This window comes from Sycon ciliatum, chromosome 2 (assembly GCF_964019385.1).
Source record: "Sycon ciliatum chromosome 2, ocSycCili1.1, whole genome shotgun sequence".
Classification (NCBI taxonomy): domain Eukaryota; kingdom Metazoa; phylum Porifera; class Calcarea; order Leucosolenida; family Sycettidae; genus Sycon; species Sycon ciliatum.
In genome coordinates, this window is record NC_088644.1 from 20,241,803 (window position 1) to 20,254,861 (window position 13,059).

A 13,059-nucleotide genomic window follows, 5' to 3' on the forward strand; every position below is an offset into this window, starting at 1 on the left:
CCAGAATGGTCTGGTAAGTTGTGAAAGCACTCTCCTTGAAACAACAAGGTAAAAACTGCAGCCTTGCCGCATCCCGGTACCCATTGACCACGCACGCCGCGTCGAACCTGGCGATGAAGCAGTGCCAATCGTCTTGGCTGGCACCCCCAAACGTCGGCGGTACAACTACCGGCCGAGCAAGTGGTGCCTGTCGAGGAGCCGGAACCTGACCCGGAGCCAGAGCTGGTGCAACGGGAGCAGCAGCGGCAGCGGCAGCAGCAGCTTGAGGATTCTGTGCCATTTTCGGTGTCTTGTATATAAGGATAACAAACAAACAAGTAGGCCTATAGGACTTCGCAAGCAACACGGGACGCGTTTGAGGACTAAGCCTACGCTATAGCAACAGTTCAAGTACGGCGAGCAGTGCAAGAAAAACTGGCAACGAAGAGCTAGCTTACTTAGGGGACAAGACTACGAATAGATCCAACAAAGTAAGCCTAGAAAAGACTAGCACTACAAAAATGTAAATATTAAAATCGTAAATTGGCACGGAACAAAGTTACTCAGCTTGAGTTGAGACGAGAACGGCAACGGCAACGTTCACTGCACGGCGAAATAACGAGGCGTGGTCCGGAATACTGCGACTGACGAACGCAGAGCTAACACCGCTGCCACCAAATGTAATACGCGACCGAGTGACAAGGCAAAACTGGTTCAGTCTCTCCGGCAAAACACAGGTAGTATTCTCAGGGAACAATATTGCACACACGGAACGACAAACGTAGGTGACACAGAATTACTTATAGTATATTGAAAGACTCAATAAGTGAAGGGAAGACGACAGAAACAACGGAGGCAAAGACTCTGCAACAACTGAGCTGGGCAACTGACACACGGATCTATATATATGGTACGAGATTGCCAGTTACAGCTCCGAGCGCTAGTTAGGGAATGAAAGCAAGGGATCTGATGGTGTCAGCAATGCATAGTGCAATACATAGTAATACATAGTGATTTGTGTAGGGGGAAGTCCGTCTACTACGCTACATAGTAATACATAGTGATTTGTGTAGGGGGAAGTCCGTCTACTACATGGCCTCTGTATATAATTATTCTCACGTGAAAGAAATAAACTTTCTCTTTGGCCCCAACTAACTTCGTTGTGGTCTGGTTGGCCATTGTAGCCGTCATGGTTGACGTAAAACACCATAATTGGTGACCCCTGACACTGCGCTGAGTCGGAGTTGCTGTATGGATGGAATGGAGCAGGCCCATCGCGCCTTCGACCTCCGCGGCCGAGATTGAGCAGGCGCCCAAGCCCACGACCTCACCAGCCCACCATCCGCCGATCCACCGATCAACCGCCACGATCTCCTAGCCCGCAGCCGCCTCTGACAAGATCAAGATCCGTCCTCCTCTGTCAAGGTTACGTTTCCCTTGTTCTTTCCTCTACTTTCTTTCTCTAGACTGCCTCTGACACGTTCTTCTACCTCTGTCACGCATGTTTCCTCTTTCTCTTTCCTGCATTTTTCTACCTTGTTTCGGACCTGGTGTCCACGTGTCATACAACGGTATTCCACGTGCAGCGCATATTTTTTTCTCTTTGTACAGTGTATTTTTCTTTCCCGTCTTTCAGCTCTGTACGCTTCGCTCACTCTTTCCTTTCCTTTCCAAGCTCTTTTTCCGTTTGGCGTTCTTCAGCAACTGCTCTCGGCTTCATCTCTGGTGGGGGTGTAATGTAGTGACCTCGTACATGCATTTCTATATTATATATATATATCATTTTTCGTAAAAATGGCCCCTGTATATATTTTCACGTGAAAGAAATAAACTTTCTCTTTGGCCCCAACTTCGTTGTGGTCTGGTTGGCCATTGTAGCCGTCATGGTTGACGTAAAACACCATAAGAACCCTCGGTGATCTCAACCCGCACGCACAACACGCCACAAGTCTAGTAGTAATAGTAAACACAATTCTTCACTTCTTCGCCACGAATCTAAAATGTTACAGCGAGAGAGGAAAACTCACTGCTACACACTGTCTTATTCTACAACATCTGAAAGGTTTTGCAAGTAAAAGGTGCAAGTGTGAGGTGCACTGAGTGTGAGAAACCGAACAAGCGTGAAATATGACTATGTAGTTGATAAAATGAAACCCTACACTAGTGATAACCTAAGGCATAGTGTACAGTTCCGCAAAACACAACTTATGCAAATGTACTACTTTACTACCTTCGTGCCAAACCAACAAGCCTAGGCTGCTATTATTCATGAAGTCGCACTAGTGCTACTGATCAGGAGGTGAGGTATGAAGAGATATGATACGATGAGATGTAGGAGGTGAGGTATGAAGAGATATGATACGATGAGATGTAGGAGGTGAGGTATGAAGAGATATGATACGATGAGATGTAGGAGGTGAGGTATGAAGAGATATGATACGATGAGATGTAGGAGGTGAGGTATGAAGAGATATGATACGATGAGATGTAGGAGGTGAGGTATGAAGAGATATGATACGATGAGATGTAGGAGGTGAGGTATGAAGAGATATGATACGATGAGATGTAGGAGGTGAGGTATGAAGAGATGTGATACGATGAGATGTAGGAGGTGGGGTATGAAGAGATATGATACGAGATGTAGGAGGTGAGGTATGAAGAGATGTGATACGATGAGATGTAGGAGGTGAGGTATGAAGAGATGTGATACGATGAGATGTAGGAGGTGAGGTATGAAGAGATGTGATACGATGAGATGTAGGAGGTGAGGTATGAAGAGATGTGATACGATGAGATGTAGGAGGTGAGGTATGAAGAGATGTGATACGATGAGGTGTAGGAGGTGAGGTATGAAGAGATGTGATACGATGAGATGTAGGAGGTGAGGTATGAAGAGATGTGATACGATGAGATGTAGGAGGTGAGGTATGAAGAGATGTGATACGATGAGATGTAGAGTTATGAAAGTGTAGTTGGTGGATTTACACCCCCTACGCCATAGAACGGCATGAGCTTCTAGACTATGTTGATTAGTTATGAGCATGTGCATGAGACCCGGCAGTGATGTGAAGTGATGAGAGGAAGAGTCGTGAAAGTGTATTTGTTGGCGCAAGTATGTGCATGAGACGGACGAGGTGAAAAGATGAGAAGAAGAGTTGTGAAGGTGTATTTGGTGGCTTCACAACAGCATGAGTTTCTGGAATAGTTTCCATACGTATAGCTAACGTATGTACAAGTCACAGATTGTGTGAAGAATTGTGAAAGTGTATGGGGCGGCCTTGCTCCGCTTGCTCCATACAACGGTAGAAGTTGGAGTTAGACTGAATAGCTATTGTGTGTGTGTGCTATTGAGGAGGAGAAAGATTGTGCGAGGTATTACCCGTATCAAGTAGAGGAAAGCTAATTTTTAGAGTCAACATCTGAGGTGAGAGAGAGAGAGAGAGAGAGCAGGTGGCTACCCAGATGGCCGCTTTGTTATAACCCCTGTGGTGCACCTTGAGCCTGGACCCAAGGGTTCCCATGAGCTGTAGTTAGTACCTAAGGGTTTATGATGATAATTCATCTTTATACCAGGCCATTGGGTGAAGTCTCTCTGCAGAGTTGTGTCCTATATGCGTGCTGTGTATGTGTGTATGTGCCTCTTGGGGTTTGCCGGATGTTGTTATTGCTAGGAACTTCGGAAGTCTGGAAGAAAGTCTCCGAGTAAACACACCCGCGCCTTCAGCGACTCGCAAGCAACCTGCCGGCGGCTGCTGCATGTGAGCACTCCGCTGCCACAGTCGAGAAGTATAGTGGGTCCTTCGACAGGTTCCGCAAGTGGTGCCAATCAGTGCAAGTACAGGCACTGCCAGCAACAAGTGAACACGTTGCATTATATCTGGTGGAGTTAGTTTTGACAGCGAAGTCCAGCGCACCAGTGGATGCAGCATATTCAGCAATCAACTGGGCTCATCATAAGGCATGCATCGACGCGCCGTCGCATCGCAGGCATGCATCGACGCGCCATGTTGCTCAGAGTTAGTCCGGCAGACGCTACAAGGCTGCCATCGTCTATTAGCACGACCTGCTCAGAAGAAGACGCCATTTACACTGCAGGACATCAGGAAGCTGATCCAGTGTTTCAGTCAGTCTGAGCCGTCATTGGTCCATTTGCAAATGATGACGCTCATCCTACTAGGATTCCGAGGATTCCTACGCTGGGGCGATATGGTCAGATTACAGCCAGATAGCATCAATATCTCCGCACGGCACATGTCAGTGTTCATAGAAAGCTGCAAGAATGATCAATTCCGTGAATGGCACATAGTGCCTATCAGTCGTATAGAGGATACCTCTGTGTGCGCAATGACCTGGATGGAGAGATTTCTTTCTCGAGCACACCATCTACCAGGACTCCCGTTGTTTGCCAAAGTGCATGCCGTGGGTGGTGTTCAAGTCATCCGTGGCAATCTTACATACTCCAGAGCCCGGGAGCTCTTGCTCCGGATGTGTCACGAGTCGGGTGTTACGCAGCCTATGAGTGGCCGTCAAGAGTTGGTCTGCATAGTCTGCGGTCTGGTGGTGTGTCGTCTGCACTGCGGAACCCAGGGTTACCCGTGCGATTAGTGCAACAACACGGCGGCTGGCGACATTTGGAGTCTATGCTAGGATATATTGAGGAGTCCCAAGAAGCCTTGTTTCAAATCCCGAAAGGGATGCAATGACTATCCTCTCTGTCGCCATTGCCAGCCACTGGCTATGCAACTCTGTCGTTGTTGCTGTGTTGTATGGGCGGAGCACAAAGACGTTACGCTTTCCAACGGCCGTAAGAGAGTTGGAAAGCACGTGTCTTTGTGCGTAGCCATGGCAATCATGGTGGTTCAGTGCACGTCTCCGCAAAGCAAACACAGCCCAATGTGGTCGTCACTTCGCATTGGCCTACTTCTCTGATAGGACCAGAACCCTACCACCCACCCACATTCGGTCACGTGAACTCAGGATTTCCGTGTCCATCTTCTCACCCACCCACAGTCGGTGGAGAACTGTGGAATATCGCGTTCTTCCTTTCTTGTGCGTGTTTTTTGGTGTTGTTTTTTGTTTGTTTGTTTTACTTTTGGGTTGTTTTTGGGTTGTTGTTGCTTTCCGCAATGTTAATTAGGTAGGGTGGGCTGTCAGCCTGAATAGGCTCTTAGCGGCAACAAGTATGTTGTAGGGGCAGGGGTGTGTCGTAGACGCAAATGCCTTTCGCATTGATCTGGCTGGTTGTTTTTTTTGGGATAGTGTAATTGCTTTGTCGGGGAACTGGTTGTATCGCAGTGCAAGATGTTTATGTACTTAGTCCAAAACAATTGAATTAAAAAAAGAAAAAGAAGAGAAAGGAAAAAGACATTATGGATGATACGAGTTAACCCTTTACCGGTCTACCATAAGCGAATCGATACTATAGTACCGGTACGTTTGGCCCTCATTTTTTTGGGGTCTTGTTGCTAGGAGACAGCTAAAATGGCGCTCTACGCGTAGCTGAGGTCCAAGGCTTTCTGACGATGTACAAAACAACCATGCTTACCATACAAATTTTTGCCGTATAGATCGACTGAAGTTTGTTGAAATTGGAAAAGACGACCATCCGCCATGCGCGCATTCCGAGAATGCGAGTGCATCTCTTGGGGCCGTGTTTGACAAGCGTTCTGAGAGCAGTAACATCACCAGTCCAGACTGGATCTCCCGGGAGGTTTTGCAGTGTAGTGTGTTGAGAAAAAGAGCTCCGTTGAGTCCTGCTAGTTCAAAAATATATCGTCCACGAATGAAGAAACAAAATTCTCCAAACAGAGAGGAAGCCTTCTTGCAGCCGACACGGCGACAGCGACTGTCACAAGGACTCGTCATGTGCGATCAGCTGATTCACCTGGCCGTGAGAATCACGGCATGCATAAGCTCGCGCCTGAGTACTCATCTGAGCGAGAGTGAATCTGACGCGAGCAGCGCTGAGATGAACAAACCGAAACTGCGATATCGTGGAATGGGAATTGCTGCTGCTGGCGTATCGCTGATGGCGAGGTGTTGGTGTTCAATGGCGGTATTGTAGAGAGCCTACATTCCTTGTAAAGACGTAGCCCTTACCTGATTGTTTATCGTACGACTTCAGCTCCACCACGAACTTGGTACGCCCTTCGTGCTGTGATATTCGTGTATTTCATTCGCAATTGTATTTTCTCGCAACTTGAAGGGCTACCATGGGCCCTATCCTTGCCTGGACCTAGTCATATTTGAATTTTATGGACGCGTTCAGGCATACAGATTTTGAAAATATATGGTTTACCCATACCTACATCACATGGTTCTGGAGTTATTGCTGGTTGTGTGTACATGTATTTGCGTGACCACCCCTCACATACATTGAGTTAGACCGGCAAAGGGTTAAGTCATGTTACAGTGATGGAGAGTTACTCTTAACTCGTATCATCCATAATGTCTTTTTCCTTTCTACATTTATTTATGGCTCAACATCCAAGTTTCAAAAAGAAGAGAAGATTATGATTACAGTATTATTATAGAATAATGGCCATTGCCAGCCACTGGCTATGAAACTCTGTCGTTGTTGCTGTGCTGTATGGGCGGAGCACAAAGACGCCCAAGATTATGACAATTGTCCGAGGGAAACGAAACTTGGTCCAACGCAAGGTAACTTTAAAAGGCAGTTCACATCCCCGACTGATCCTTTGAATTTGAAGTTCTCCCAATCCCTTCCCAAAATTAATCACTTTCTTTCACCTTTGGTAGTACGTTCCAGAAACTGGCCGTGGTTGGTCCCCCAGGGGAGGGAAAAAGACCCAAGTGCCATCAGTATGTGTGGCACGTGTTGTGAGCTGCCTTTGGAGTCAAAAACTACTTGCCAGTACTTTCTAGGTTCAGCCTGGTCCCATAGCTCAGCTGGTCAGAGCGTTGCTCATGACAAGTAAGGTCCCGGGTTCGAGTTCTGATGGGTCTGGCATTTCTTCTTTTTTTCAGGCAGTTCACTTCCCCGACTGATCCTTCGAATTTGAAGTTCTCCCAATCCTTTCAAAAATGTTAATTTGCAGTTGACTTACTTGTACGTTTCCGGTGGTTGTGGTGGAACTTGTGGTGGTGGAGGCAATGGTGTTGCTGTTTCTTCTGCTGCTGCTTGTGGAGGTGTTACAAGTGGAACGGGTACTGATAGCACTGGGGAAGTAGTCGACCTACAATATAGTGGAACAGATAACATCAGCATACGATGGCCATGATCATCACAGATAACTATTCTGCCATATACCTATTGAAACAGCAAAACAGGGCAGACTCTTCAATAGGAATTCATTCTTTCCCCTGGAAGACAGATGTGTGTAGTGTCTTGCGGCTTTGCTCAGAACAACGTTGGCCAGGGATTTTGTAGATCCTTTTCATTGTTTTCAATATAATAATAATTATTATTATGTTATGAGCATTGTGACCAACTATATTACACAAAGGTACCAATAGGGCTTGAAAGTGCTACGTCACAGCATAGCAACAATTTTAAAAATTCAAAAACTGGATCCACTTGGATCCAGTTTTCGTATGGATCCAAGCACATTTCAAGCCGTCTTACTCGCAGTAAGGTGATGTAGCCAGTGAAACTGACTGATTTGGCTACTGGGGGCGGGGTTACAACTGGTGGCGAAGTAAAAGTCACCCCTGCATACGACATGAGTGGGTTGCTATGCACCCACATACTGAGGCAATAGCAAAGTCACACCTTAGTGGATCCAAAATAGAAATCTGATGTCAACTTACTACTCCCTGGCCGTTTTTGACGTCATCACTTTCAAGCCCTATAGATCCACCCTCATCCCTCAAATAGCAACATAAATGCTGTGGTTGCCTGGCCCGCAGGGCTATATCAGTATTGAAATTTTCAAGAGTGCAGTATGCCTCATGGGAATGCATCACTGTACAAGAGGACTGCAGCTTGCTCCACTCATCCAAATTTCATTCAGATCAATCATTTTGTACAGGGAACAATCATCAACACTTACAAGGACTCCATCACTAGCTAGCAGTGCTGCCGGGAAGAATTCCTCAGGGTTGTTCTCTGCATTTTGCCAGACCTGCATTCTACGTGTAAGCATGTATTGTATTTCTGAAATACAGTACTGCCGGGTGCCAAAGAACGGAGCGCCGAAGAATGACCAGCCAAGAATGTCACCAAGTCCAGCATACCAATGTATAAACGGCGACTCAACCATGTATGGACTGTAATACATGAAAAATAAGAACGGTCTAGGCTAGGAGGCTAGGAGGCAGTGCCCCCAGTTCTTCGACGACTGGCAGTACTGTACCACATCATCACAAACCAATTAATTTTAATGGCATGCATACACAGACAATCTATGGACAATGGAACACGGTTCTTACGAAGTTTTCAGCTTGGTCGGAAATCCATGACTGCTTAGTGCAGCTGCCCTACACATGAAGCAGAGAACATGTCAACTTTCATTACCGTATTTTTCGGAGTATAGTGCGCACCTTTGTATAACGCGCACCCCCAATCTTCATTGGGGGTGCGCACTTCAATCTTCATTGAAGTACATGCATTTCATATTCGGAGCATAATGCGCACCTGCGATTTGGGGCCTAAAATAGCACGTCTAAAGTGCGCAGTATACACCGGAAAATATGGTATAGAAGTACAGTCGACTCCACTTGCAACGAACTCGCATATAGCGAATTTCGTGATAAAAAGAACCGTTGCCATGTCCCTGTTTGAACCCATACAATACAGACCCTTTAAAGCGAACAGGTTTCGTTTCTAAGGAACCAAATCTTGTAGGGCCGCATGTAAATCAAGTGCACTCATACTGTCATGGGCCACTTGCCGGTCATGACTTGCTGCTTGTATTATAGTGTGAGTGTGTTTCTGTTATAAACGAACTTCGGCTATAAAGAACTAATTATCCTGCACAATGGCGTTCGTTATATCAGGAGTCGACTGTATATCAGGTTCTGCACGGCGGCCTTGATGTTCTCATCATACACAGAAGTATTGATTCAGCAGTGTCAGGACTGCCGGAAGCAGTCTTTGATCGGTCCGGCCATATCATAGCCTTTCATATTTTGTGCATGATATGGCGCGTGCACACGACCTCCTTAGCAGTAAACACTCAGTTAATGGCAAAGAAATTGGTCTGGTGTTGACCTGGCGAACTGGACCCGGCGGTTACAGCAGGCCTGAGAGTATGACAACTGCCACGTTCATCATTACATTAGCACCACTGAAAAGTTGTTATTTTGTATATTGTGTATGCTATTGTAATTGTATTCCACTTGCTGAAGTTTAGCTTCCTTACAGGAGTTTTCTCCACGAGACTCCTACTCCTACAGGGCCAATAAATAATTATTAATGCATTGTGTGTGTGTGTGGGGGGGGGGGCATATGTATGTGTGTGTGTGTGTGTGTGTGTGTGTGTGTGTGTGTGTGTTTGTGTGTGTGTGTGTGTGCGTGTGTGTGTGTGCGTGCGCGTGCGCGCGGACGTGTGTGTATTTGGTGTGTATGCCAGTGGTTTGGGGGGGGGGCATGCGCATACGAGTGGCTGACACTCTTGTGGATTGTAAAAGGTCGGAGAATTATAGTCTATAGCACGGTGTGGTGCTACTTACTGGCATTGCAATGATCTCCAGTTTGCCAACAGGACACCTCGAAGTAGCAACAATGTCAGCAACTGCTCTACGCTGCACCTCCTGCTAGCCAACATCTTGTGAGCCACAACCATCCTAATGTTTCAACCGATCAGAGAGAGAGTGAGATAAACACAGTACAGCACATCAGCACACAAGTGAGAGATAGAGGTCACCGTGACCATTCTTCGAGCATTTTGCTTGTGTAGCGCTACGAACGCTACCATCAGAGCCACTGTCTTACCAACTCAGTCAAGCCAAGTTCGCTGCAAACAGCCGCAGCAGCGGTCCAAGCAACTGTCGTAAAACCAAGCACGTTTCGGATTCCTGCAGCATCGGCAAAGACACAGGCTGGAACAACTGGAAAAGTTGTCCTTTATCGTATGCGGGATTTGGTTCCGCAACCTTCAAATTATATTGAGCTGAACCTCACCTTCTCAGGTCATTTTCGCACGGCTTCTGGAGTAGCCTAGAGGCTCTGCGGGGACGAATCCTACCTACTAGCTGAGCCCTGTTGTTTTGTTGAGTAACGACTGCTAATGAAGCTGTGGGAAGCGTAACGAAACACCAACTTTGGCTAATGTCCTTCCGTCCTCCTCTCTTTTTGCACTTTCAGTGGACGTCAACCACGCCATCTTAGTTCCTTTGTATCCGCCCAGTGGTAGATTTGCGCTGTTGAACAATGGCCTTAGTCTTTTCAAGACGGAACCTCCAATTATTCCCATCTTCGAAACCACCCCTACATGTACCTGACAGTCTGTACTACTAGCCTACTAATCTTAGTTCTTACTTACTTGAAGTACCGGTAGTTGAAAGCAGGGAGACGCGAAAGAGTTTTCACGACGCCATGCATTTGCTAGGTGCGTCTCCATGGTCTCTCTAGCTCTGCACTGCATTTGTGTCAGATCTGGTGGCAAAACACTGGTTCAAGTAGGGTGTTCGGACGATTTTGAAAGTTGCTCCGATCTCCTCGATTTTAGTCTCATTGGAAAGAGTAGGATAAACTAGCCGGGAAATATATTATGAGGTTTGTCTAAATCCGACCAGACGTTCAAGAGTTATGATCGTTTGAAGTGCGCTTGTTGGCACTTTTTCTGGAACAGTTTTGATGCAGGCCAGTGGCACAAAACCGGGAAATTCAAAACCAACTAGAACAAGGTGAAAATCAATTTCGTTCAGGGTCTTTCAAATTTCTACAGATGATAGCCAATAGAGAGCTTCCATCACTTGACCAATTTTTTTGGTATTCCAATTAGCCAAATTCAAACTACGCCCATAGCAACCACCATAGCAACGCGTACAAATTAGTCGAAATAGATACGAAAGATGTAACCCTTCACAGGCTGGAATACGGGTACTACAAAAACACATCACCAGGAGGAGATTACAGTTATCTACCCCATGTAGATGAAGCATCAATAACATACACACACTCAGCCGAGACGGCACCCGCACCCGGGCATGTTGCACCGCGGGACCGGATGCATTCAGCCAATTAACAGGTATGCTGCACCATTGCAACACGATGTAAGCTTCAGCCAGGCCAAGGCAGCAGCAGTCCTGCAAATCATCAGCTTTAGAAGGACAACTAACTTGTTCCCAGTCATATACGGCACGTGCAGCACTTCGGGGCGGGGTGTCGCACGTCACATGTAATTCATTCATACGATTTGCACAATCAACAGACAGTTCATTTATCGGATGATTGTGCAAGCGTAATTTGGATGTAAATTATAAAGTCGACAAATACACTGGTCCTACATTGCCCATGCTATGTGGATGACAATGTACTCCAGACACGGTGCATACGGCATTGCGTAGCTGCACTGCGTTAGCGCGCTGCAATTTTGCAAATCCTCAGTCAGTGTCAATTCTGTGCAGATTTTCAGCTGCATATTGAACGCAGTATTGGCAGGAAATCTGCTCTTGACCAATTTGTCTGCACAATGGCTTTCTCCACTCTCCAGATACAGCGACCAGAGGTTTATCTGATGTGGTAGCTCAGCGAAACTACAAATAAACAACACTACAGCCAAGTCCATCAACTCCATGTACATGTACATGTACATGTACTCCATACATTTGGTATCCTGGCGCAAATCGATCGCTCATAGAACAAGAAGACAGCATCGTACAGCCTCCAAATTTCACACACTGCGTAGTTTTTCGACGCTGAAGACGATGGAATGGTCGTCGGCGTTGCGACCGGCCCAGAACAGGCCGAAATCGATACCCTGAAGTTGCGCAGGGCGTAACATTGCTAAAATTCGTCGTGTGGAAACGGGACTTACGGTCTCAACAGCAGAGACATCTCCTCTTTCCAGCAAAGAAACAAACTCGTCCTGAGCTGCTAAAATTTTACCTTGCCAAGGCAAGAAGCACAGTGATGTACGATTGTGCCACGCACCCCGTACAAAACTGTTTCCACTCAAAATGCGCCTGGGTTCGAGGCACCGAACACCCTAGTTCAAGTCAGGGAGTCGGACTCCCTGGTTCAAGTGATTGTGCACATGTGCACGCCTACATGTATGTACATGTACATGTATGCAGTCGCCATGATTTCAACCAGGGAGTCGGGTTATGCGAATGACGTCACGAGGAGCGCCAAGGCGGCTGCGAGTGGCAGGGGTGGCAAAATGAAGTCGTTTCTGCTTGAACTATTTTTTACTAGTCTTTGAGAGGAAAAGTAAAATTTGTTGTTGGTTGTCGACATATCGTTCCTCACTTTTATTTTGATTTCCGCTGGTGTCTCGCTTGCTGAAGTTTTTAGCCTTCAACATGCCGAAGAGTTGTGCAGCCGTCGGATGTAGCAATCGTGCCGATCCTGGAACGGCTGTGAAGTTTTACAAGTTTCCTGTAGCGGACGAGCGGCGCAAACTATGGGTTGCGGCTATGAGACGAGAGAATTGGAAGCCAACTGACAGTAGCAGGATCTGTTCAGACCATTTCGTAGGCGCAGAGAAGAGCAACGATCCACTATCTCCCGCTTACGTTCCGAAACTTTTTGAACATGTCAGGACTCCTGTAAAGCGTAAAGCGGAGAGGGATTTGGTGGCATATGAACGCCGAGCGAAGCGGAAGCTGACGTTCGAGGAGAGCAAGACGCAGACACCAGTGAAAGTGGACGCCTCCGGGAATGACTTCACAGAGGCAATGGCAGATTTGCCTGGTGCCTATGGTGCAGAGGTAGAGTCTGATCCTGTAGCAGTCTCCAGTGTCTCATCGCAGACTGACATGGATATGGAGCACTTGACGCGGCTGGAGGAGACAAACAACTGTTTGGTCCTGGAAAGCAAACGGATGCCACACGCTCCAGGACAAGGTGACACCTTGTCAATCGAGTCGTTTGAGAAAGACAACGCGAAGGTGCTCTTCTACACTGGTTTGCAGTCTTTTGGGACCATGATGGGCATATTTGAACACGTGAGG

At 46.8% G+C, this 13,059-nt stretch overlaps 1 protein-coding gene across 1 annotated transcript in view; it reads right to left on the minus strand.

Moving 5' to 3' along the window:
* Positions 1–10,324, minus strand: part of LOC135809105 (uncharacterized) — an 80,514-nt gene extending 70,190 nt beyond the window's left edge. Inside the window, exons 1-5 of the mRNA XM_065322374.1 lie at positions 10,064–10,324; positions 9,875–9,957; positions 9,613–9,726; positions 8,371–8,418; positions 7,047–7,175 (exon numbers count right to left, since the gene is read on the minus strand). Coding sequence (XP_065178446.1) covers positions 7,047–7,175; positions 8,371–8,418; positions 9,613–9,725 — 290 coding nt within the window. The 5' untranslated portion in view covers position 9,726; positions 9,875–9,957; positions 10,064–10,324. The remainder of the gene's footprint in view (positions 1–7,046; positions 7,176–8,370; positions 8,419–9,612; positions 9,727–9,874; positions 9,958–10,063) is intronic.
* Between the last annotated feature and the right edge of the window lie 2,735 nt (positions 10,325–13,059).